At 54.2% G+C, this 24,234-nt stretch overlaps 1 protein-coding gene across 3 annotated transcripts; it reads right to left on the bottom strand.

Moving 5' to 3' along the window:
- Nucleotides 1-191: 191 nt before the first annotated feature.
- Nucleotides 192-23,771, bottom strand: UGP2 (UDP-glucose pyrophosphorylase 2). Of its 3 annotated transcripts, none has more exons than XM_064146314.1 (10): nucleotides 23,720-23,771; nucleotides 16,988-17,115; nucleotides 16,386-16,493; nucleotides 6,753-6,938; nucleotides 5,297-5,430; nucleotides 4,405-4,702; nucleotides 3,022-3,219; nucleotides 2,592-2,834; nucleotides 1,974-2,078; nucleotides 192-1,412 (listed from the first exon to the last, which is right to left on the bottom strand). In XM_064146314.1, exons 2-10 carry the CDS (start codon nucleotides 17,099-17,101, stop codon nucleotides 1,305-1,307), a joined length of 1,494 nt encoding a protein of 497 aa, XP_064002384.1. In that variant the 5' UTR covers nucleotides 17,102-17,115; nucleotides 23,720-23,771; the 3' UTR covers nucleotides 192-1,304. The 3 variants fall into 3 exon arrangements, with proteins under 3 accessions (XP_064002384.1, XP_064002382.1, XP_064002383.1); XM_064146312.1 differs by lacking the exon at nucleotides 23,720-23,771 and adding an exon at nucleotides 23,129-23,424 and having other exon boundaries at nucleotides 16,988-17,136; XM_064146313.1 differs by lacking the exon at nucleotides 23,720-23,771 and adding an exon at nucleotides 23,129-23,423.
- Between the last annotated feature and the right edge of the window lie 463 nt (nucleotides 23,772-24,234).

The following is a 24,234-nucleotide window of genomic DNA, read 5'->3' as shown; positions in this document are numbered from 1 at the left end:
GGAGCAGGGCTCCTGGTGGAAGTGGAAAGCAGTAAAACAGGCTGGTTTGGGTTTCTGCGTGGCTAAGGAAAGAGGGTTAAGGAGAGGGAGCAGTGCAGGACTTCACTGGAGACAGAGAGTAAGACACAAAAAAAACCAGGGCAGAAAGAATGTTAAAGGTGTCAGGATTTGTATAAAAAGCCAGCACCAAAGAAAGGGCTGAAATTGATTTATTTAAGAGGTTTTTAAAATGCTGCCTTGCACACCTGGCCCTTGACAGTGCCTGCATGGGTCACCTTCACACCCCTCCCCATGCCAACTGCCTGGCTGGGTGGGCAGGTGTCACTGGCTGTCAGTACCAATAAAGCTCCCCAAGCACAGCTGTTCTTAAAGACCAACTTCTTTAATGATACAGACCAGTGGTATGGACTAAGCTTATAAAATAAAGCTGTCTGCATGTAAATACAAGAGAACATTCAGAAATCCAAAGTGATGGGGACAGGGTTGGGTCCTGTACAAGTTTAGAAATGACTGGGGAGGAGATAAATTAATTAACATACATGGCTGTGACAGCAGGGACACAGCAGTGGGCAGCGTGGGGTGGCTGCTGCAGGTTGGAGATCTGAAGAGCAGCTGCGGTCTGAAATGGGGTGTGAAAAGCAAACACCATGCGTGGACACCCAGGCCTTGTGCTCAAGTGCTGGGCTCCTTGGGCGAGGCTGGAACACCGACGCTTCCCACTCGCACGACACAGCAATGGAGGGATCGGGGCCTGGCCCCAGTGCCCCCACCGTGCAGCAGGGACAGGACACCCCCGAGCAGCAGGGCTAGAGGTGGAGACGTCTGTGAGCACAGGGAGTAGAGGGGAAGGGGGTGACAGCCCACTTAGTAATAGTGACACTTCAGGTTGTCAGCTGTGTCGGAAGGGCCCAGGGGTCACTAACTGCATTGTCCCACGCGCATCACTTCACAGCTTCCTGCTGCAGTTACCAGCAACTCAAACGCTACCGAGGGTCAGAGGCAAGGCTCTGACCTCCTCAGCACAGCTCTGTCCAAGACAAACAGTATTGCACTTCAAGGGGACAGTGAGTGACAGCATCTCTTCAAGGACCGAAGCTTTACTTACGCACATCCACTGCACCGTGTGTCTGCTCAGAGAGATCAGCAAGGACATTAACTGGGAATTAATACTGCAGGGTACGGTGAAGGTGGCAGAGCAGAGGCCCTCTCTGGACTCATATTTCTAATGCTTAAAAGGTTCTGCTTTGGCGGGGGGCTGGCTCAGCACAGCAGCCAACGGACCCGGCCGTGCCCCTCGCCCTCACTCAGTGGTCCAGGATCCGAAGGTTGCCAGACACAATTTTGTTCTCTAGGACAGCTCCAGCCGGGATGTCGATCCTGTCGCCGTGATTGGCGATGATGATCACTGTTCCCTGAGGCACAAAAGAAACAGGGCCTGTTAGAAACATCACACTTGCTGGGCTTGGCTTTAGCCAGAGCAGTCACAGCCTCAGCCAGTGCCAGCCACCACCTGCTGCAGCCCCACTCTGCACCCAGCTGTGGCAGCAGCCAAACCACCCTGTCAAAGGGCCGAGGCAAGGTCCTGCTAGGCCTGGCCAAAGCCTGAGAAAGATGGAAGAAAACTGATTTTCCAGGTGTCAGTGGTCACTGAGAAGTCAAGAACCCCAGACTAGTAAGAAGGGGCCTGTGGCTGTACAGGCAGCCTGGACAGCAAGGTGGTGTGTGTCTGATGGACAGTTTTTTGATCAGAGAGGTATAAGGTCCGTGGTGCTCTCAAGGGTCACAGACCAACCTCAGCTCTCCTTAAGACTCTACAGCGAAGCAGCTCTAGTGGTAACACTTCATACTCCTTCAGAAGTGGCTCTGCCATCCCGGGGGCCCCTCAGCTCCTTGAAGAGCCTGCAGGGCTGGGTGGTGCCCTGGGGAAGTGACTGCGAAGCAGGGAGCAGCAGGAGCACTCTGTGCACACTCACCTTTAGTGAAACGTTCTTCCCAAATGTGACATCACCTGAGACCGTGAGGTGATCCAGCTCCAGCATGTCTGGGATGCTTTCAAACCTCCGCAGGTAATCCTGAACCTTTTGGAGCAAGAGCAGAGACACTCTTGAGATCCTGGTGGGCTATAAGCACGAAAGCTGCCTCAGAGCTCCTTCCAGGGGCCTTCCCAGAACCCACAGCTGGCAAACACAGGAGCTGCTCTTTTAGAAGCAGGGCAGTGCAGCCACTTCTGTCAGTGACAGCTATGGACAAGCAGAAAGGGCAGTGTCCCACAAGAGCTGGGTGAGCTTTGCTTCCTCGAGGGCAATGGATGGAAACTGCAGCACAGGAAGCTCCACCTCAACATGAGGAAGAACTCCTTAACTGTAAAGGTTGCAGAGTCCTGGCACAGGCTGCCCAGAGAGGTTGTGGAGCCTACTTCTCTGGAGCCTTCCCAGCCCTGTCTGGATGTGTGACCTGTGCTGTATCCTCTGGTTCTGCTCTGGCAGGGGGCTGGCCTGGAAGCTCTCCAGAGGTGCCTTCCAGCCCCTAACATCCTGTGAGCCTGTGTTTGCATCAAGAGACAAACCCAGGGTGCAAGTGGGGACCTTTACCTTGGTGAAAGAGCTTCCCAGCTTGACAAGAGGCACTGTGGGGAACTCTCTCTTCTCGCTCATGGTCAGAGAGCCTGCGTTAAGGCTGTACAGGTTGGACATCACCAGCAGGAGATCCGATGTGGTCTTTACGGGCAGGAAACGGCTGCGGGGGACGTTTATCCCCAAGGAGTTCTCAAAGCTCTTGATAGCAGCACCAACTGCAGTCTCCAGCTGGATAACGTTCAGGCCTCCATCCAGCGTCTGCCAGAGGAAGCTCGAGGTGAACACAAGCAGCAGGGAATGGTGCTCAGGACTACAGACAAGCACCAGCCAGAGCTCTGCAGGTACCCACCCAGAGGCTCCTTTCTGAAGGCAGCAGTCACCCTTTGGTCACTTGGAAACGACCAGCTGGAGCCCATTTCCTCTGCCCCCGCCCTGAGCTGGTTACCTTTGGGTTCACAATGATCTCCATGTCAATGGCATTCTTCTCCTGCAGCCTTTTGACTGCAGACAAAGCAATCCACAGGTTGTTGGTGTTGAAGATCTTGAACTTTGAGACAGACTTGAACTCATCCACGTGTGCCTTTGGGACCTGAGCAATCTCCACCAGCCTCAGCTTGTTCTCGTACTGCGTCAGTGTGCCACCCTGCATGGGGCAAAGGAGAAGGTTCAAGTGCTGTGCAGCAGCTGCCAGGGGAAGCCTTTCCTCGCCCCAGGTGCACTGGGGCATTCAACGCTGAACCTTGGTGACAGCACCTTGCCTGTGTCAGCAGCCAGGTTACTAATTATAGACCATGGCTAAGTGCAGTCATGGCTCAGCATTCCAAGATACTTCATGCTCTCAGTGAAAGCTGCTGAGAGCTTTCTGCAAGTGCTGCTGTTGTCCCAGCTCACCTTCAGCAGTGCTTCTGTGCTGCTGGATTACAGAGCAAACCTCAGTCAAAGCCACCAGCACTGTACCTGTGCTGCTTCACGGGGAAAGAGGTGGCAATGGAGCAGCCTGGGCTGCATCCTGACAGTGCATGGCCATGGTCTGAGTGTGACCAGCAGGAGCAGGACAGGGATTGTCCTCCGAGGAGGCCACACCTGGAGTCCTGGGTTCAGTTCTGGGCACTCACTCCCAGAAGGACACTGAGGGGCTGGAGAGGGTTCAGAGAAGGGCAAGGAAGGTGGGGAGAGGTCTGGAGAAGAGGGCTGGGGAGGAGCAGCTGAGGGAGCTGGGGGTGTTTAGTGTGGAGAAGAGAAGCCTGAGGGCAGACCTCATTGCTCTCTACAGCTCCCCGAGAGGAGGCTGGAGCCAGGTGGGGGTTGGGCTCTTCTCTCTAGGAACTAATGATATGAGAGGAAATGGCCTCAAGGAACAGTCTGAGAGCCACACCAAGCTGATCAGTGCAGTGCACACCTGGCCAGCTGGGTAAGTACTGCAGGCAGTTCTCAATTTGCAGAGACAAAAGTGCTGTGTTCCACCTCTCACACCTCCAGTTTAAACACTCTTAAACTTCTCCCCACTAGAAGTGACAGCTTGCAGAAGGCGTGGCTGTTGTGACCTGATCCCTGCAGCAATCCCTTGTGTTTAGAGTGATTACTGCAGTCCAGGCTCTCCTTGCCTGCTGTTGCCCAGAACCTAGATCAGATTTGTTCTACGAATTAGAACTTCATAAACTTGCTGATTTTGTGCCTCTCAAATTAGATCCCGGCTGATGTGTTAAAGGGTGCCTAAAATAGCTGTAGGAAGATGTAATGTAAGTCTGAATCCATGCACAGACAAGAGACAAGAGGCTGAGATCTCTCCAGCAGCATGCCAGGCACCCAGGCAAGGCTCTGCCTTTACCTTCACATCTGCCCTGGTCTTGTTTGTGACTTCCATGACAAATTCACAGCGTTTTCCATTGGGGGGGTTCATCAGGTGGTTAAGGATGTAAAGGTCCACAGTGGCACCCAAGTTATCTATATTGGATACAAAAATATATTCCTTCCCCTCTGCAATCAGGTTGTCCAGCAGACCAGAGTTGTAGAAGCTAGCATAGATGTCTCCATGGCCTGGGGGATACCAGCACTCTGTGTTCTCTCCTGAGTAAGAAACATCCTTGGCTATGGGCAGCAGAGTTTCCTTGTTAATTCGAGGGTACCTGGGAAGACAAAGGCCTTTGCTGAGTCCTCACCCGTGTCAGACCAGCACAAAGAAGAACACAACACAGTAGTCAAGGTGCAGTCACGCAGACTTCTTCATTCAGCTCCTGAAGGAGTACTTTCCAAGATGGGTAAGTGACCTGCAAGGCCCACCCAAGTCCTGAGCTGTTGCTGAGAAGCCACAGAATGCAGCCTCTCACTCGAGGAGATGAAGCCAGGGTGCTCAGCTCTCCTCTCACACAGGCTCAGAGCACACCTAACCCCAGCAGCCACTTGAGTTTGCTCCTGCAGGGAAGCCAGCTTCTGTGTCCCTCCACAGCCCACCTGTCCTAAAAGCACATGGAGGGCTGAGGGGCCAACACCCAGCAGATGATGATTCCTGAGGAACCCACACACCCCCCTCCCTCATCTTCATGCAATGCTCTTCACTCTGCTTAATACCCTGGCACTCCAGCCCACCAAAGAGGCTTGAGAGAGACTGGACATGGCTAGAGAGACACTCAGCATCTCAAGCTCCAGCCCCACACCTGTGGAGCAGGCATAAGTGCAAGCTGTCCATTCCTTCCCTCCACAGAGGCAAGTTTTGGTGTTACCTGCTCTGATTAAAAGTGTAGATCTTGACACGGCTGTGGCTGTACTTCTGCAGGATCTTCTTTGTGTCATCATCAGTGTTGAAAGAATTCATCAGCACAAGAGGAACGTCGGTGTTGTAGGACTTGTTTAAATGCTGAGGTGGGAAAGAAAGGTGAAGTTCAGTGGGTGTGTTTAGCTTCAGCTCCTGACACTGAGGTTTGGGGAGAAAGTAGTGAGATAAAACAGACTGGAAATGAAAAAGACACGAGAGAGAGAGGGAGATATGCTTTCTGCTGGCAGCAGGGGTCAGGTAGAGGAAAACAAATCCTTGGAAGCAGCAAAGATAAGGGCCACATTAATTAATGCAGCATTGATCTCTGCTTTTAAATCTGCCCTCAGATGTAAAAATGTGGGAAGCACAGGAAGGGTCACTTCAAATGTTAGGCCACAAAAGGCAATGTTTGCCCTCAAACATTCAGATTCACGGCTGGCAGGGTGAACTTGCCAAACCTCCTCTGCACACGGCATGCTGCAAGGTGGACAACAGCACCAAGAGTCTATCCTGAAATGTTCTTTGGGAATCTGTAGTCAACAGCAGCATTTCTATGTAGACAGCACAGTAAAGGCAAAGGAATCACTGTTAGAAAACACAGCACCACGCCACCGAAATTAGTGTGCAGGAAGGGGAAAAGTTCTCCAGGGGGTTCACAGGCTTGTGCTGGGGACTGTCTGAGAACATTAACCTGTGGTGGTGTCAGAGCCTGCCACAGTGACCCTTCTAAGAAGGCACAAAGGATTAGGACTGCATCTGTTGCATATAAATTTAAGTCTGCTACAGAAGTGTCCGGGGCATGGCAGCACCACTCCAAACAAACACCTGAGGCAAAACCCCCTGTGCGGAGCTCCAGAAGCCATGGAGCAGGCAGATCCAATTTCCTGCTTTAATGACAATCCTAATGATCTGCTGCAAGAGAAAGATTGTGCCTGAAAACCATCAGCTGAGATGTCCTCTCTCGAGGCTGACAGCTGCTGGTTTCTTCCCCTTTTCTCTCTCAGAGGCCAGTGCCAGCAATCACTTCCAGCAGGAGAGCTTTCATTTGGTAAGGAACTCGGAGCTGCTCTGAAGAGCTTTGTCCTAAGGCACATAAAGAGAAGCCTTCTAACAGCTGAACTTGGACTTGGCACCTGGTGGGGTCAGAAACAAACCCAGGCCAGTTCTGCAGTCAGCTTGTTTGCATTTCTGGGCACAGTCCTCATGCCTGGGCTGTTGGTGTGCACAGGCTTACACTGGTGCTAAGGTGCAGGGTGGGCAGCGTTCAGTCACCAGCTGCTCTGCCCCATTCATGCCTGTCCCTTCCAAAGCAACCCCCACTTCACTGCTAGCACCATGACCAGACCTTCTTCCCCTCTCCTCTTGCTTTTGGCAAGGCTACTCTCTGATCTCTCCTGCAAGGGGAGAAGCCCAGTGGGAGTTACCTCGATCTGCTGAACTGTCAGGTCCAAGAAGGTGTTCTCATTCCGCACGCCAATGAGGCTCTTGGGGCCTTTGCAGCCCATGCTTGTGCCCAAGCCACCATTGAGTTTGACGACCACCAGCTTGTTCAGGACAGAAGCAATGTTATCAGGCAGTCCTCTGGCCTTTATCTTCTCATAGGGCTGGATCTGGGAAAACAAACAAGAAGCCCAGCAGTCACACCCCTGGAACTGCCCTCTGCTCACAAGCGCTGCCCGCACGCGTTACCGACTGATGGCGCAGGAGAGTCTGCACTGCTCTAAGGACTCAGGGACCCCACTGCTTGCTGCAGCTCCTCCTCTGCTCTCTGGCACCAGGCACAGCCAGCTCTGCCCAGCTAAAAAGATCTCTACCTGCTCTCCTGGCTCGGGGAACCTGCCTTGAAGAGGGGCTAAGGAAGAAATCAGGCCAGGTGTGCCACTACCCACCCCCGCAGACCCTCCCCTTGGTCCACAGAAGGAGAAGGGGTCTGCTGGTGAGCCAACTCACTTCCCCACTGAGATGGGGAAGTGTCCAGTCAGGTCACAGTTTAAGGACTCCGGCACTGTCACGCAGGACAGAAATTTTTCCTTCCCTAAGCAGATTTATTTTGTTCATACTTTGCTTTGGGGTTGTCAGGAGCAACTTTCTTGGCCAAAGGTTGCCTCTGACTCAATCTAAGAACATTCCTGCTCCAGCTCCTAGTCCAAGGCAATCATTCAGCTCTCCCCAAAGCCTGCTACAGGCAGTTCCTCATTCTCACCCTGCTGCTCTCAGGCTGTGCTCAGCCAGCTGATGTGCAGCCTTGCAAACTCTTCTTCTGCCTTGCTGCTAGCTCTGTCCTGAGGTGTACAACCAGAGCTCAGGCTGCCATTGGGCCGGTGCTGGAGAGCCAACTCAGGCTGCTGGTGACAGCCTGCCCAGCACCAGGCACTGCCTATCCCCTGACCCAACACACCCAAGTCAGAAAGACAAAGGTAACAGGGCAATAAGAAGCATGATGCCAAGGCTGTGTGGGCAAAGTCAATACCATGGCCCTTCAGCCTGCCCTCCTACAGCCTTGCCGCTGAAGAGTCCTTGGTGTTCCAGTGCTGGGTTCTTCTAAGGGCTGAGTAGGACCCACAGCTGCCAGCCAACAACAAACACACAGAGAGCAGCTCTCACAGCTCTGCTTGCTCTGGGCCAGCCAGCCTGGGGTTCAAAAGGAACAAGAGCCACGGTTCCTGCTCAGCTCTGCAAGGACATGGAGCAGCCCTGACAACCTCAGCCTTCCAGGACAGCACAGGCAGCTTGGAGCAGGTCCCTCACTCCAGGGAAGTCCTGCCTGGCGCAGGACCTGCACAGCTCCTGCTCTGCGTTTCACAGGTGCTGCTCGTGGCTCAGGCAGCAAGCAGGAACGGCAACTGCCACTTCAGAGCACACAGAGCCCTCTGGGTTGGAAAAGCCCTTTAAGTCATCCAGCCCAACCAGTCTCTAACTCTGCCAAGGCTGGGGCTAAACCATAGCCTTCAGCACCACAGCTCTGCCTCTTTGAAACACCTCTAAGGATGGGCATTCAACCAGCTCCCCAGGCAGCTTGTGCCAGGCTCTGAGAACCCTTTCAAGGAAGAAGTTTCCTCTCATACGAAATCTCACCTACATATCTGGGAAGCACTTCCCAGAGCTCCTTGGGTACAGAAGTGCACAAAATCCAGAATCTTGATGTGTTTTGTCCACAAACCAGCAGGGACCAGCAGGACAGGGAGGGGATTCTGCTCCTCTGCTGAGACTCCAGTTGCAACACTGCCTCCAGTTCTGGGGCCCCCAGCACAAGGAGGACCTAGAGCTGCTGGATAGGGTCCAGAGGAGGCCATAAAGATGATCAGAGGCTGGAGAACCTCTGCTGTGGGGACAGCCTGAGTTAGGGCTGTTTAGCCTGGAGAGGAGAAGGCTCCAGGGAGACTTTAGAGCAGCCTTCCAGTACCTGAAGGGGCTGCAGGAGAGCTGGGGAGGGACTTCTGACAAGGGCTGGGAGTGCCAGGATGAGACACAAAGGCTTTGAGCTGGAAGAGGGGAGATTAAGGCTGGAGGCGAGGAAGAAATTCTTGGCAGTGAGGGTGGGGGAGACACTGGCATAGGGTGCTCAGAGAGGCTGTGGATGTCCCCTCCTAGGAGGTGTTCAAGGCCTTGAGCAACCTGGGCTAGCATGTGTCCTGTTCTCTGCTGTGGCAGAGGGTTGGAACTGGATGCTCTTGAAGGTCCTTTCCAACCCAACCCATTCTGTGGCTCCATGCCAAGACTGGGCAGGCAGCTCAGCAAACAGCTGCCCTCCTGATGAGCAAGGGCAGGATGAACACAGGTCCTCCTGTACTGACAGTGCACCAGAGTGCTCCAGACTTTAAGTCATCCAGCCAGGACCCAGAGAGATTTACCAACTCCCACTCTCTCTGAGGTCAGTGTTAGCTCCTGTGGGCCTGCAGATGCATTTCAAGCATTGAGGTCTGAGCTCTAAGTGGGTGGATGCGAGTCACACCCATGAGTGCTCCGACACTGCCCCAACAGCCAGAGGGAGGACTCCAGGTCTTGCCACACTCGTCCTGCCTCACAACACAAAAACATGTCTGTCACCCAGTTCTGGGCCAGACTGCCTCCAGAAGACAGAGCTGAAGTGCCAGCTACCCTTCCACACCTTCATCATCATGCCTGGAACCAGCTTATGCTGAAAGCTGAGAGCAGGATCCCAGTGAAGTGAAGGGTTCCACTCCATCGAGGACCCAGCTCAGCTGTAGCAGCTGCCACACAGAACTGAACAGCACCAAGAAAGAGTTCAGTGACTTCTGAAACAGTCCAGTGTCCTGAGCCTGCTGGAGAGCTGCCAAGGAGAGCCCTACTGCAATTCAGCAAGGTCACAGGCAGAGTGCTGTGCCTGGGGCAGAACCCCATGGGTCACTACAGCTTGGGGACTCACCTGCTAGAGAGCAGCTCTGAGGAAAAGGACCTGTGAGTTCACCATGAGCCAGCAACGTGCCCTTGTAGCCAAGGCAGCCAATGGCAGAGCTGGGTGCAATGGTGTTCTAAGAAGAGTGTGGCCAGCACATCAAGGGACATTCTCCTCCTGCTCTACTCTGCCTTGCTGAGGCCTCATCTGGAGCACTGTATCCAGTTCTGGGCTCCCCAGTTCAAGAGGGACAAGGAACTGGGAGAGTGCAGCAGAGAGCCCCTGAGCTGCTGAGGGCACTGAACATCACCTTGTGAGGAGAGGCTGAGAGCCCTGGGGCTGTTCAGCCTGGGGAAGAGCAGCCTGGGGGACATCTCAGCAATGCTGAGCAATAGCTGAAGGCTGAGGATCAGCAGGATGAAACCAGACTCTGATCAGTGGTGCCCAGGGACAGGACAAGAGGCAATGGACACAGGAGGTGCCACAAGAACAGAAGGGACAAATTCTTCTCTGTGAGGGTGGCAGAGCAGTGGGACTGGCTGCCCAGAGAGGCTTTGGAATCTCCACCTCTGGAGGCCTTCCAGATGCACCTGGATGTGTCCCTGGAGGATTGACTCTGAGAGAGCCTGCTCTGGCAGGGGGTTGGACTCTATCTCCAAAGGTCCCTTCCATATCCCTGCCACTCTGGCAGAAGCACTGGAAATGCCAACCTGGCAGTGAAACCTTGGCTCTGGAAGGGTGTTTCATTCAGAGAATGATGCATGGCAAGAACTCAAATGCAGCAGGATGGTTGCAGCAGAGGCCCTGCTGGATGCCAGTGCTAGCAGCTGCAGCCTAGTGTGGGCACTGCCATGCAGAAGCACCTCATCACCTGTCAGGTTACCAAGTGCTCCACAGGAATCAGAATCAATTCTTGCTCCAGGGTTTGGGAACAGTGGACCTGAGAAGAACATGCTGAGGGGGAAATGCTTCAGGTGGTGGTGCACGGCCTGCAAGGCACCTGGCTGCAGCGTTACTGAGACACAGCCCAGCACAGATCCAGCTGCTCCAGGCAGTGTCACAAGAGTGGCTGCTAGGCACAGGCTGCAGGAGCAGTCTGACCAGCAGACCTCAGAGGGTGCTCCCGCAGCAAGAGATCTGGCAAGAGCTTGTCAGAAACCAGCAGCAGCCTGGAGCAGGGCGTGTCCCATTAGCCAACCTGTCCTTGGAGAACAAGGAGACATTTACTCAGTACCAAGGGCCAGCTGCAGAAACAGGACCAAGGGAACCTTTTGAACCTGTGCCCAAAGCTAAGACTAGGAAGGCAGTTTGTGCTCTGAGCTGGAGCAGGATGTTCTCTTTTTCTTCATGGCACGGTTCATTGAGACAACAACCGGAGCTGCAGGCAGCGATACCACCACGGGGGGAAGGGACAAGCTCCTGCCACACTCGACTGCTCCTCACATCCTGCACCGGGCTTGGCACTGCTGTCCTGTGCTTAACTTAAGCACTGCAGCTCTCAGAGGCCTCCAAGCAGGACCCTGCTTTTGTTTCCCATGCAATGTAGCATCTGCTGCTTTGCTCCACAGGCAGCATTCGATGGCAGCTGACACTCGATGTCCACCTGCTCTCCTTGCTGCCCAGCACCCTCAGATGCTTTCTCCTCTGAAGCTGGACCAGTGAAGGTTCTGCCTGCACCAGCCACCACTGTGAGCCTGGGACATGTGGAAGCAAAGCTTCTGGAAGGAAACAACAAGTCAGAGGCTTAGCAACAGAGGGAAAATGGACTCAAGTCTTCTGCTCTGCCTGCCTGGAGCTCAGGAGTAGCTGGCCCATGGGTATCAGTTGCTGCAGTGGAAGCAGAAGTCTCAGGGATGACACCTCCCATGACACAGAAAGATAGGGCAGTATGACAGGACAATCACTGCTGCTTCAACGTCCTGACAACAGCCTTGGCTTGTCAGTAGGTGCTTCAGGAAAGAAATGAGAACTGCACTCAAAGGGCAGGCACAGGAGGTAAGATGTTAGATGACCCATGGACATCGGCTGACAAATTCTGCTCCTCCACAGCACAGTGCCATAGAGTCACAGAAGTCTTTCAGCTGGAAAACCCAGCCCAAACAGTCTCTAACTCTGCCAAGGCTGGGGCTAAGCCACAAGCCTCAAGCACCACATCTCTGCCTCTTTCAAACACCTCCAGGGATGGGACTTCAACCACCTCCCTGAGCAGCCTCTGCCAGCCTTTGAGAACCCTCAAGAAGAAACTCAAGAAGTTTCTTCCAATGTCCAACCTAAACCTCCCCTGGGGCAACTTGAGGCCATTTCCTCTCCTCCTGTCACTTGTTGCCAGGGAACAGAGCCAAACCCCCACCTGGCTCCAGCCTCCTCTCAGAGAGCTGTAGAGAGCAATGAACTCTACCCTCAGTCTCCTCCACACTGAACACCCCCAGTTCCCTCAGCTGCTCCTCCCCAGCCCTCTTCTCCAAACCCTTCCCCACCCTCCTTGCCCTTCTCTGTGTCCTCTCCAGCCCCTCAATGTCCTTCTCACAGTCAGGGCCCAGAACTGAACCCAGCACTGCTGGTGTGGCCTCCCCAGTGCAGTGCTGGCTGCAGGAGGACAATCCCTGCCCTGCTCCTGCTGCCCACACCATTGCTGATCCAGGCCAGGCTGCTGCTGCCCTCCTTGGCCAGCTGGGCACAGCCTGGCTCAGCTTCACCACCCAGCTGTCCACCAGCACCCCCAGCTCTGTCTCTGCTGGGCACTTTCCATCCACTCTGCTCCCAGCCTGGAGCCTTCCTGGGGTTGTTGTGCCCCAAGTGCAGGAGCCAGCCCTTGGCCTTGTTGAATCTCATCCCATTGGCCTCAGCCCATGGATGCAGCCTGTGCAGCTCCCTCTGCAGAGCTTCCTGTCCCCCAGCAGCTCCACACTCCCTCGCAGCTCAGTGCCATCTGCAAACTGACTGAGGATGCCTGGATCCCCTCATCCAGATCACTGACAGCTGTTAGAGAGATGCCCTTGGCACAGGACAGAAGCCTGCAGCAGCTTTCAGATCTAACCTGAAAGTCTGAAGTAACTCAGGTGAAACAGAAAATGGAAAGACAAAGTCATTGCCAGAATTCTCAGTGCTTTGTACTGCTCATGCAGCAAACCAATCCTCAAAACAACCAGAGCCAAAGCAGCTCCCTCTGCTGAGGGCAAGGCACTGCCCTCTCAGCCGTGAGCCTCCTCCACCCCCTAAGGCAAGGTCACCTAGATGGGCAACCATCAGTTACCAGCCAGCTTTCCAAAGGAGTCCTGTGCTGCTCTAACAAGCCCTGGAGGAGAGCACAGGATGAGGTTTTCTGACTAGGAAAGCTCTGCTGGAGCTGAGCAGGAGCACTCAATCCACACATAGTCACAGATGGACATTTATCCCCTAGACTTCAGTGCTGTGGTCTTTATTCTGAAGCCCTTCTCACATTATTACTCTTTGCCCCTTCAAAATGCTACAGCTGTCCTTAGACTAATTCTGGAATTCTGGTTTCCATGGAATCAACTTTTAGCTCAGAATTCCACCAGCCTCAGGAAAAAAATTCCTTTGGAGAAGTTACACTCCAGGTCACTTGAGATGTGCCTTACATGAAACTCTTTTCATCATCCACTGCATGTCCCTTCTGTGACTGGCATGAAAAAGGAGGGAAAGGCAGGGCACATGCAAGCAAGGCTGGGGGAGGGAAGAGGGATGGAGCTCTTCTGGGGAATGAAAAGGAGAATAAAAGGGGGAAAACACTACAGAAAGTTTGGTTTGCTTTCAGCCAAGCAATGTCCAAGGAATTCCTGAGCAAGGAGATCAATATTTATGAGGCAATGAAGGATGTTTGCATGCAGGGATTTTTCCCTAGCTTTTTCCTGTGACATTTACTAGTGGTGATGATTCGCTCTGGAGCTCATGCTGGGAAGCAAAATGTCACTGAAGGTGACGGCTGCACCTCACCTGACCCCAAGAGACCTGACTTGGCAGGATTTTACCCTTCTGCCTCTCCTCAAAAGCTGCTACACAGCTAAGGAACATTTGAGCGTGAACCAGTCCTGGCCACGAGGAAAAAGAAAGAAGACTCTTTCTGAGCTTTTCCCTCCTTTCAGCCCTTAAGTTGGATCTTTGTCTGAGTTCTTTTTGAACAGCTTGCCTTGCCTGGGAATCTCCTCTCAGGCTGCTTTGGTGTCCTACCATAGCTCTGCTGTTGACATTTGCTTCCAAGCTCCTACTCACTCATTATCAGTCCTGGAAGAGCTTGGAAGTTCTTCCCACTGAAGGTGTGCAGGACGTGTGAAAGAGACAACAGCTCTCCCTCTGCACAAAGAGGCATCAAGCTGCTGCCCCTGAATGCCAGGCCCCCACTGGACAGAGGGCACAACTTACTCCTCTCATTGTCAGGACTAAGCTTTACATAGTTAAAAGGCTTAGTGCTGCCCAGGATCTCAATGCCTCCAGGCCAGAAGCAACCCCATTTCCTTCAGTCTTCCCTGTAAGTCACGGTACCTAGAACTTCACTTTCCCACCCTGGCCTCTTTCCTGAGGGTGGATGTTGCTCCCCAAAGCAATGCTCCACCCAGCAGAGAACAGACACCACCTGCCTTAGAAGTCAAAGCACTCAACTCTGCAAAAGCCTTGGACTTGCTCTAAACCAACATCACTCTTCAGGGCTTCAGAGAGCACCACTGCATCTGCTCTGGAAGCCACTGGACAGCTACCTTCCAGTGGAAACAGAGCCTTGATTGAAGGGCCAGAGGGGCCAGGGGTTGCCACACAGCTGTGAGGACACCGAGATGCCGCAGCACGCCCAGATCCCTGCAGTGGGGACAGCAGCAACCATACAACTGCTGGGTTTGAAAAGCCCTTGGAACTCACCCAGCCCAACCATTCCCTAACTCTGCCAAGGCTGGGGCTAGGCCACGGCCCTCAGCACCACAGCTCTGCCTCTTTCAAACACCTCCAGCCATGGGCATTCAGCCACCCCCCTGGGCAGCCTCAGCCAGGCTGTGAGAACACTTTCAGCCAAGACCTTTCTTCTCATGCCCAATCTAAACCTGCCCTGGGGCAACTTGAGGCCACTTCCTCTCCTCCTATCACTTGTTCTAACCCCTGCCTGGCTCCAGCCTCCTCTCAGGGAGCTGTAGAGTGCAGTAAGGTCTGCCTTCAGCTGCCTCCACACTAAACAGCCCCAGCTCCCTCAGCTGCTCCTCCCCAGCTCTGTTCTCCAGATCCCTCCCCAGCTTCCTTACCCTCCTCTGTGCCCCCTCCAGCCCCTCAATGTCCTTCTGGGAGTGAGTGCCCAGAAATGAACCCAGGAATCCAGGTGTGGCCTCCCAGTGCTGAGTGCAGGAGGACAATCCCTGCCCTGCTCCTGGTGCCCACACCATTGCTGATCCAGGCCAGGCTGCTGCTGCTGCCCTCCTTGGCCACCTGGCAGCACAAATTCACCATCAGTCATACAAGAGTCCAAAGCCAGCCCAGGACCACAGCTGAGTCAGCCAGGTTAGGTTTCACAGGAAGGATTTACTGTGATACCAGAAGCACTGAAAAACCCAGGTGAGGCCTTGCCAGCAGCAGCTGAAGCAGCAGGGTCCAAGTTGATTGCCACTGATAGTATCAGAAACCCCTGCCAAAGGCAGCCACCTGTATCAGACTCCTGCCTTTGCCCAGGGTGCTGTAGCTTACAGAAGCTGATCAATGAGCTCCACAGCCCACCTGCCATATGGCCCTCTCCAATCACTTAGCAGAATGGATTGCTGGAAACAGGCTCCTCTGAGACATGCAACCTTCTCCCAAGGGCAGGAGGGAAGTGGGAACAAGGACCTTACTTACCTCTCCTCTAACACAAAGTATCACTGACTCCAGAGAAGGTATCAAATGGTACCAGGCCATCTGCCTCACTTTGTTCCCCTGCACCAACAACAGCCTACAGAATAACACCAAGGAACTTGACACATCTGTGAAGCAGAAGCTGGTGTTCAGGAACAGGTGCAAGAGATGCCAACAAATAGCTGTTCATTCCTGGAGTCACAGAATGGCTCAGGTTGTAAGGAACATCAGAGCTCATCTACCCCAGCCCCCTGCCATGCCCAGGCAGACCTCTCAACTAGAATCAGCTGCTCAAGGCCTCATCCAGCCTGGCCCTGAACATCCCAGGGAAGAGGCAGCTACAGCCTCCCTGGGTAGCCCATGCCAGAGTCTCATCAACCTCACACTGCACAACTTCTTCCTCAGCTCCAGTCTAACCCTGCTCTGCCTCAGCTTCAAACCATGCCGCCTTGGCCTGTCCCCAGACACCCTCAGCACAAGTCCCTCTGCAGCCTTCCTGCAGGATCCCTTCAGGCACTGGCAGGCAGCTCTGAGGTCCCCCTGGAGCCTGCTCCTCTCCAGGTTGCACACTCCCAGCTCCCTTAGCCTGTGCTCACAGCAGAGCTGCTCCAGCCCTTGGAGCATCTTTGTGGCCTCACTCTAACAGCTCTGTGTCCCTCTCATGCTGGGGACACCAGAACTGGAGGCAAGGTTGGAGGTGGGGGTCTCAGCAGAAGAAACCCCTCTGTTGCCCTGCTGGACATGCTCCTTGGGTTCAGCCAGAACCCAAAGTGCTGTCCTGCATGGCTGCACAGAACACACTCAGCCTCTGGGCAGCTGTAAGCACCAACAGCCACTTCTATGCTCCTTACAAGACCGTCACTCCATTGCAACTTACAGAATCTTCTGGAGGTCTCTGGATCTTCCCCCAGTCCACAGATGGTCCCTTTTCTTGTAGAAATCTATGAAACAGCTTCTTAAATCCTTCCAGGTCCTTTTTTGTGTGCTGCAAAGAGGAAGAAATGCACTGGTGGTTAGTGCAAACCAATTGATCACGGCAGCACTCCTACAAACTTGATGCACAGGCTACTCACAAAAGCAAATTTATCAGGCTAAAAAGAAGGAAAACTCTGAAAGGTACCAAAGGTCACTTCCACTAACAACAGAAGCTGTCCTAGTGGGTACAGAACCCACCTGGATAGCTGACAAGCTCTCAGTCAAAGCCATAAGAAGTCAGACCAGTCTGCAGGGTAACAGGCTCTCTCCCACCCTTCTGACAGCTGTTAAAGATTACAGAGACCCTTGAGTAACTACAGATGATGAAACACTTCACAGGAACTCTGTCATCTACTTCACATGGCACTGAGTGTCTCCTGCTGACACTATGTCCAGGCTACTCCTCCACAGAGGATCACAGCACACCCCACAAAATCAGGATGGTTGCTATGCTGGGATCTGTTTCCTGAATTTGCCTCAGTGCACCCAGATGCTGCTCCTTACCTCTAGCTCATTTGAAGATGCAGTGGCAAGGATCTTATCGAGTTCTACTTTCATTGAATACTCCAGCTCCTGCCGAATGACTTCCTGGAACTGTGAACTGCCAGCCTGAGACATTGCTTTGCTGAAATCTTCAATCAAAACAAAAACATCTGTTACAGGGAGAAGAAAATCTGCTGATGTAGACTATCAGTAGCCTTTGGTTTGCAGTTAAAAGTGAATCTAGTCTGTGCTGGTACTTCAGGAATGTAAAGCTTTTGTCTCCTAGTAACTTGGAGCACAGACCTTAAATTGGGGCTGCAGAACAGCCTTCCTCTCAAAACTCAGAGTCCTGAAACACCAAGAAGTCACCTCAACAAGCATCCCACAATCCACAGCAGTACAGTTTTATTGCTAAAGAGCCAAAGATCCACATTCACTGTGAGAGGGACACAGAGCTGCTAGAGTAAGTCCAGAGGAAGCCACAAACTTGATCTAAGGGCTGGAGCAGCTCTGCTGTGAGCACAGGCTCAGGGAGCTGGAGGTGTGCAGCCTGGAGAAGACAAGGCTCTAGGGGCAGCTTAGAGCTGCCTGCCAGTGCCTGAAGAGATCCTGCAGGAAGGCTGCAGAGGGACTTTATACAAGTGTCCACTGTCAGGTCAAGGGGAAATGGACTTAAGTTGAAGGAGAACAGGTTTAGGTTGAATCTCAGGAAGATATTCTTCACTAGGAGGGTGGGAAGACTCTGGAACGCATTGCCCAGAGAGGCTGTGGATGCCTCCTGCTTGCAGATGTTCAAGGCCAGGTTGGATGGGGCCTTGAGTAACCTGGGCTAGTTGAGAGGTGTCCTAGCCCATGGCAGGGGGGTTGGAATTCAACAATCTCTGAAGTCCTCTTCCAGCCTGGGCTGTTCTATGGTTTTATGATCCTGCTGCATGGAGCAAGTTAAGCAGCGTGTAGAAGTGTGAAAAGCCTTTTCAACGAGCCATGGTAACTCTTTGCTGTAGGAGCTGGTGCAGAAGGGTGTCCCTCTGCTCACAGCAGCACACACCAACACGTGCTTTCATTATTTACACAGCACCATCCACAGCTCCTCTCAGCAGATCTTCTCTTACTTCGTGTGAGCATTTTCACTCTCCAGCATGCTCGTCAGTTGCTAAGGAACCTCGAAAATTAGCTTATCATCCCGGTATTTATTTTGCTTCTGAAAGTGACCAGCTCCCTAACCGTGCAAGAGAGGAAACACAGAAAGGCTCTGTGCACTGAAGCCCACTCGGCAGCAAGGCACAGAAGGCAGCAGGACTCCAGCAGAGAGCATTTACAGCCACCCTGTTCTCAGCAGACACCTTGCGTATGCTCTCTGAAGACCCCAGTGGATTTAATTCCTGCCTGATCCCCTGGGTAATCACTTCTCTGTCACACTGAGGGAGGCATCACCAAATATAGCTGGGTTTGAGAAACACCCCAAATGCTGGGGCAAATAAGGGACGTGAGGAAGCTGCATTTGCACAGAGTAGTGCTGCCAGAGCAGGCTGAGAGGCAAGAACCTGTGCCTAAAGTTTACTTCTCTAGAACATGCACCACAGGGCCACTGCATGAGGACATCCAAGACAGGCAGAAGCAGCTCATTTTACCACAATATTGCCTCTATTCTGGCTTTTTGAGGCAGAGTGCTCCCCAGCCCCAGCAGCAGTACCTAATCCTTGCTTTGAAGCCCACAGAAGCCATTTTACTGACTGCACTGTTTTACAGGTAGGGGAAGAGAAAAAACAATCCAGACAAGTGCTGCAGTGCTCAGTGTGTGGTGCTGAGACAAGGGGGCAATGCTGGCCCAGGGCGAGCAGCTCAGTGAACTACAGCCCCTTTTCTTCCTTCAGTTCAGGGCTTCATTTAGCAGTTAAACCAGGTGAGAGCTGCAAGCCTGTCAGGCACAGCTTTCCAAGTCAAAGATGTAAACTCACGGGCAGCTCTTGGTTAGGAAGCACCTCCTCCTACAGAGAAAACAAGGAGGTCTTCACCAGCTCCAACTGCTGCCAGCACCACCCGTCTGTTCACATGTCTGGGGCTGCTGCCTGCTGGAACAGGGTTTCAACTTCCAGGGAAACAACTGCCAGGAGATACTGCCACACTGGGAACCCTCCTTGAAAGATGTCGTAATGCATGCCTTATGTTGCAGCAACAGCAGTGGTCATGGCTCACAGTTCATCAGCCTGGAAAACATCTGAACCTCCCCAAATGATGCAACACAGCTGGAAAGAGTATCTGCAAACATCAGGGGTTCAGCAGAGACCATGCTCAATGCAACACAGCTGGGGAATTGCAAACATCAGGGGGTCAGCACAGACCACGCTCTGCAACACAGCTGGGGAGTATCTGCAAACTTCAGGGGTTCAGCAGAGACCATGCTCAGTGCAACACAGCTGGGGAGTTGCAAACATCAGGAGCTCAGCACAGACCATCCTCAGTGCTCTCAAACAACTGAGGCTAAAGCAGGCAGAGCCTTCCCAGGCTGCCCTGTGAGCAGGACTATCTTGTTTGCTTGCATTGGCCTACAGACTGCTACCTATCATGTAAAAGCATTTGAGGGTTGAACACCATCACCAAAAGACCAAACAAAAAAGGCATCACACAAGCAAGTGCCTGACAATGTCCTGCTTTGGTTTGTTTTAGTGAACCTACAAACCCTTCACAACTTCATGAGCAAATGCTGAACACACTTGGTGACCAACATGCTCTCAAGGAAGCAAAGCAAACCTGCTGCTTCAAACAGCCATGGAGTCTGCTCCATCACACCAAGCTAACAGCCAGGAGGTCCCAAGGAAGGGACATTTCTTATCAAAACCCTGTCCACCAGCACATCAGCTGCACCCTTGATTGGCCACGGAGACAGCCTGGGCTTTCTGATGACCACTGGATCTGCCTGCACCCACTGAATCTGGCCCCAGACACAGCCCATGTGCCAGGGCATGGCTGCTTGGAGAGAGAGCTATGAGCACTATTATTAGTAGTAGTACTTTGGGGAAAGAGAGGCAGGCCATGGCTGGAGCCCATAAATACACATATCTGCCTGGCATGAGGGAAGTGCCTGTGCTGCACAGGGAGGAATTTGAATACTGTAACTAAGCCACCAGAGAAATAACAACTCCAAGCTTTTCTGCTTTTAAAGTGCCATTGCCAGGCAGAGGCTTTTAAAGGATTTATCTTAAGAGCTCTGGAGCAGGATTTGAACTGGACAGGGACACAGGGCACTCTCTGAAGGCTCATCGAAGCAGGAACGCAGCGGCAGCAGCGCTGCCTCCGTGCCACACAGACACTGTCACGCAGAGGTGGGCAAGAAGCTGGTACTCAGTCACCTCAGCCTAACAGCAGCAGAAAGACAACTGTAGCCCTTCAGCAAGAGCTACAGTTAATTCCAGCAGCCCGGGGTGAAGACTGATTGCCCTTCTTACCCCTGGCAGCAATGAAGAAGCAGAAAGACCAGTGGAGCTGCGTGTCTGAATGCAGCTTTGCCCACAGGCAAGCAGCATTTCCTAAGGCTACCACATAAAGCAGTTCTGGTGCCCTTGAAGATCAGCCGGGAGGCAGCGGTGAGGCTGGAAAACTGCAGGAAGAGATTTCCAAGTGTACATCATCAGGCCACAAGCTCACAAGTTACTGCTAAACACGAATGCCTCTCCTTAGCTGTTTTGCAACCGGAGATTCAGACCTCAGTCTATGCCCCCATCTGAAGGAAGAGAAGGGTGGGACGAGGTAGCAGAAGACTCTTGGGGACTCAGCCCACGCAACAAACGAGCACAGCACACCAGGGCACTAGAGTGGAAACTCTGCAAACGCCGTGCGTCGCACACAGGCTGCCCCAGGGTGTCTGATCCTAGTGCCCTCAGCAGCAAGAGCTGCCCGAGGAGCAGGGCCAGGACAGCTCTCGAAGCGTGCTCACGGCGCTGTCTGGTGCGCGGAGCTTCACTCACACCCTCCTGCCCCCACTGTTATTTCTAGCAGGCTTTTGTGCTCTGCTCTGGCGGCTAACTTGCCCCCTGCCCTCACAGCATAAACTACAGCATGTGGCTGGGTGCTCGCAGGTCTGCCCTACCTAACTTTATAGCCAGCAGATGAGAAGATGACGGCAGATCAGATCAAGCTGACAAAAAGGAGGTCTTTGTAGACCATGAGGGATAGCTGTTCTCAGGAAAACTGAACAGGAGTGGAGCAGTGACGAGCCCACACTTTGGAACTTGCATGCATTCCCTGTCTGCCCTCCCTACTCTTACTCTACATTAAATTGCATTAAGACTGATTACTTTTTAGTGAATAATCCACTCAGAAGAGAAATTCACTGCCTTGGCACTCAGGTAGAGAAGGACCCAGCAGAGGAGGGAGCAGTGGGACAAGTCAAGCAACAAGTGTTGAAAAACCTGGGAACCTTTGGTGCTGAGGGTCATGAATTCTCTGAAGGCTGGCAAGCCGAGGAAGCATAGCCAGAGGCCGAGAGCAGAGATGTGTTTAGTCTCCTTGGAGCTAGGCTACTGGGATTAAAAACAACTCGTGCTGAAGGGTGGCCAGCCAAGGCAAAAGCAGCAGCTGAACTTTAAATTTAACACGCTCTCTCCTTGAACTCCGCGCTGAGGATACAGAGGGAATGCCTTAACTTCCACCAACTCCACTGAAAGTTCATGGCAATTTTTATTCCTGGCCAGGATAAAAACCTCTTTAAATACCTTGGCTGTTAACACACAGCTGCAATCAGTATCAGAGTTTTAAGCTGAGCACGGCCACTCAGCCCTTTGGAGCTAGAGGCAGAATTCGTCAGTGTGCACTGGACTGGAGCACAGGTGAGCTGCCTCTCTTCTCGGGCATGACCACGTTAGACTGAGCTGCTGCCTCACAAGTTTGCAGCCCAGGAAGCCCTTCTTGGCAGCTGCCTGCAGCAAGAAGTGAGGGGCTGGGGTCAGACGCAGCTGGATTTCTCAGTCTAGCAGCTGATTCTCATACTAAAAATACCAACTGCCATTGGCAGTGTTTTAGTAGAGCTCTTCAATTGTGGAGCCTTAGAGGAGTGCCAAATCTTTGGCAACACTTAAACACCTGTTTACAGCCTTTACATAGGTTTCTCCAAGCTTTTAGTTTCATCAATAACACTTTGCCTACAAGATGGCCACCTTCATCAACGGGCTGAGAGAAGCCAACACCATTTAAAAAGAACTCAGGATGCATTTTTGTACTTCAGAGCAAGAAGGGACTTGACAACTGCAGAGCAAGGTGGCTGTCACCTTTAACCACTCCAACTCCCTACATCTGGCCCCGGTGCCCCAGGACATCCGCAGCCACCTGGTGCCTTCACGCAGCAAGTGTCGCACAGTCCTGGGCACCGGTGAGGGACAGCCACTTGTCACAGCTCTCTCCAAGCCACTCAGCTGCCTGCAACACTCAAGTTCACACAGGGAGAGACCTCCTCGTGTTCTTCCTCCAGGCAGTCTCATGTTTGTTGACAGGCCTGCAGGGATTTGTGCTGAGGAAACCTCCAGGCGTGGATTTAATTAAACAAAACAAACAAACAGACTGTCAGAAAAGGAGGGAAAGAAAACGGCCACAGCAATGCACCAAAATAATTTTTCTTCCCCAAACGACCTCCCCTGAGCCAGTTCCCCGTTTCGCAATACGGGAATATGGAACTCAGACCACGTATGCACAGGCTCACACATGCGGAGCCAAGGAGAGCCCCGGAGCCTGTTGGGATCCGCAGATCCCACCAAAAATGCTCGCTCGCCTCTGAGAAAAAAAACCCAAGTGAGCAGCTTCGACCGCAGCACTCCTCCCACCGTAACTTTCAGAGAGCGCCACAGTGGAGAGCGGAGATTTTCCTTGCGAGATCCCCCTGCAGCCCCCAGCCCCAGCCGCGCACCCGGCACCCACAGCCACGCAGCCTCCGGGGGCGCGAACCGAGCCGGGCAGAGGCCCCACGGCCAGGCAGGGACCGCGGCTGTGGGGAAGCCCCTGGCGCAGCCCGGCTCCAGCTGCTACCGGCCGCTGCCTGCGCCCCGCCGGGCTGCCGGAGAGGAGAGGAGAGAAACTGGGGGGAGGAGGAGGGAAAAAACCCCTAACCGAAAGCCGAGATGTGCCTGCACGGCTGGAGAGTCCAACCCCACCGTCACAAGCACGGCAGCTTACCTGTGGCATAGGACGACATTTTCGCTCTTTAATAAAACAAACACTCTGCTCTGACCAACGCAAACGGAACCGCTCGGGGTTTTTTTTTCCCGGTTCCCCGAGGCTGGGCAGGGCAGGCTGCCTCTCCACCGCGTCCCTGCGGAGCCCGGCCGGCGGCTGAGGGGAAGCGGGAGAGAAAGACGGCCCCGACCCCGCTGAGAGCAGCCCGCCCGCCGCGCTGGCCCCTCGAGCCGAGAAATCCCTCCCGGTCCGGCGAGCGGGAGATAAACCCCGAGGAATTTAAATTTCATCAATGAAAGAGGCGGACCCGGCGCTCCCCGGCTTTCACCACCCCCAACCCTCCCCTCCTCTTCCCTCCCCGGGGCTCCCCGCACGGCTCCTCCCCGCTCCCAGACGGGACAGGCCAAGGCCGGGCCGGGCCAGCGCGGCCGCCGCCCCTGCTCGGCGTGCCCCACTCGGCGGTTAGGCCCGAGGGCGGGACCGCCTCTCCCTCGGGCGGCAGGAGGGCAGCCAGGGGCCTCCCCGCCGCCCCGGGGAGGGGGTGGCGGAGGCGGGAGGGAAGGACGGGGGCGGCGGTCCCGCCGTACCCACCTAGTCGCTGCCGGCACCGCGGGCGGCGGGGGGCGGGGAGGGGCGGGGCGGCGGCGCCGACACCCGCGTGCAGCGCGCCCCCGCCCCCGCGCCCCCCCCCGGCCCCTCCGGCGGGGGCGGGGCTCCCGCCGCCTTCCCATCGGGCCCTGCGGCCAGCGGCGGAAGCGCGGGGGGGCACTTCCGGTCCGTCCGGAGCTGCGGACGGGGCGGCGGCGCCCGGGGGGCCCAGGCGGGGGCGGAATGGGGGCACCGCAGCGCAGGGCACCGCAGCGCACGGCACCGGCGGAGCTGTGCTGCCGCCGCAAGGGCGCTCCCTCTCTCCCTCTCCCCTAGGAGATGGCCGCTGCAGTGCTCGGGCGGGAGCGGCTGCTGCGCACCCTTGGCTCTGCTGGAGGCCTTCCGCCCCGTGCGGCCGCCCGCTGGGGTGATAAATGGTGGTTGGTGCTGTGCCGCGACACCGAATCGTGCAGTGGAATGGGGAACGGCATGGGTTGGGAGGCACCTTTACAGCTTGC

Source organism: Pogoniulus pusillus, chromosome 7, assembly GCF_015220805.1.
Source record: "Pogoniulus pusillus isolate bPogPus1 chromosome 7, bPogPus1.pri, whole genome shotgun sequence".
Classification (NCBI taxonomy): Eukaryota; Metazoa; Chordata; class Aves; order Piciformes; family Lybiidae; genus Pogoniulus; species Pogoniulus pusillus.
Note: the sequence above shows the minus strand (reverse complement) of the source record. Positions and strands in the feature narration are given on the sequence as shown.

Excerpts from the sequence above, each read along its gene's own strand:
- UGP2 (XM_064146312.1), bottom strand. Across the intron at positions 4,703-5,296 it reads TACACTTTTAATCAGAGCAG|GTACCCTCGAATTAACAAGG; the intron begins GTAACACCAAAA and ends TTGTCTTCCCAG. Across the intron at positions 3,220-4,404 it reads AGACCAGGGCAGATGTGAAG|GGTGGCACACTGACGCAGTA; the intron begins GTAAAGGCAGAG and ends TGCCCCATGCAG.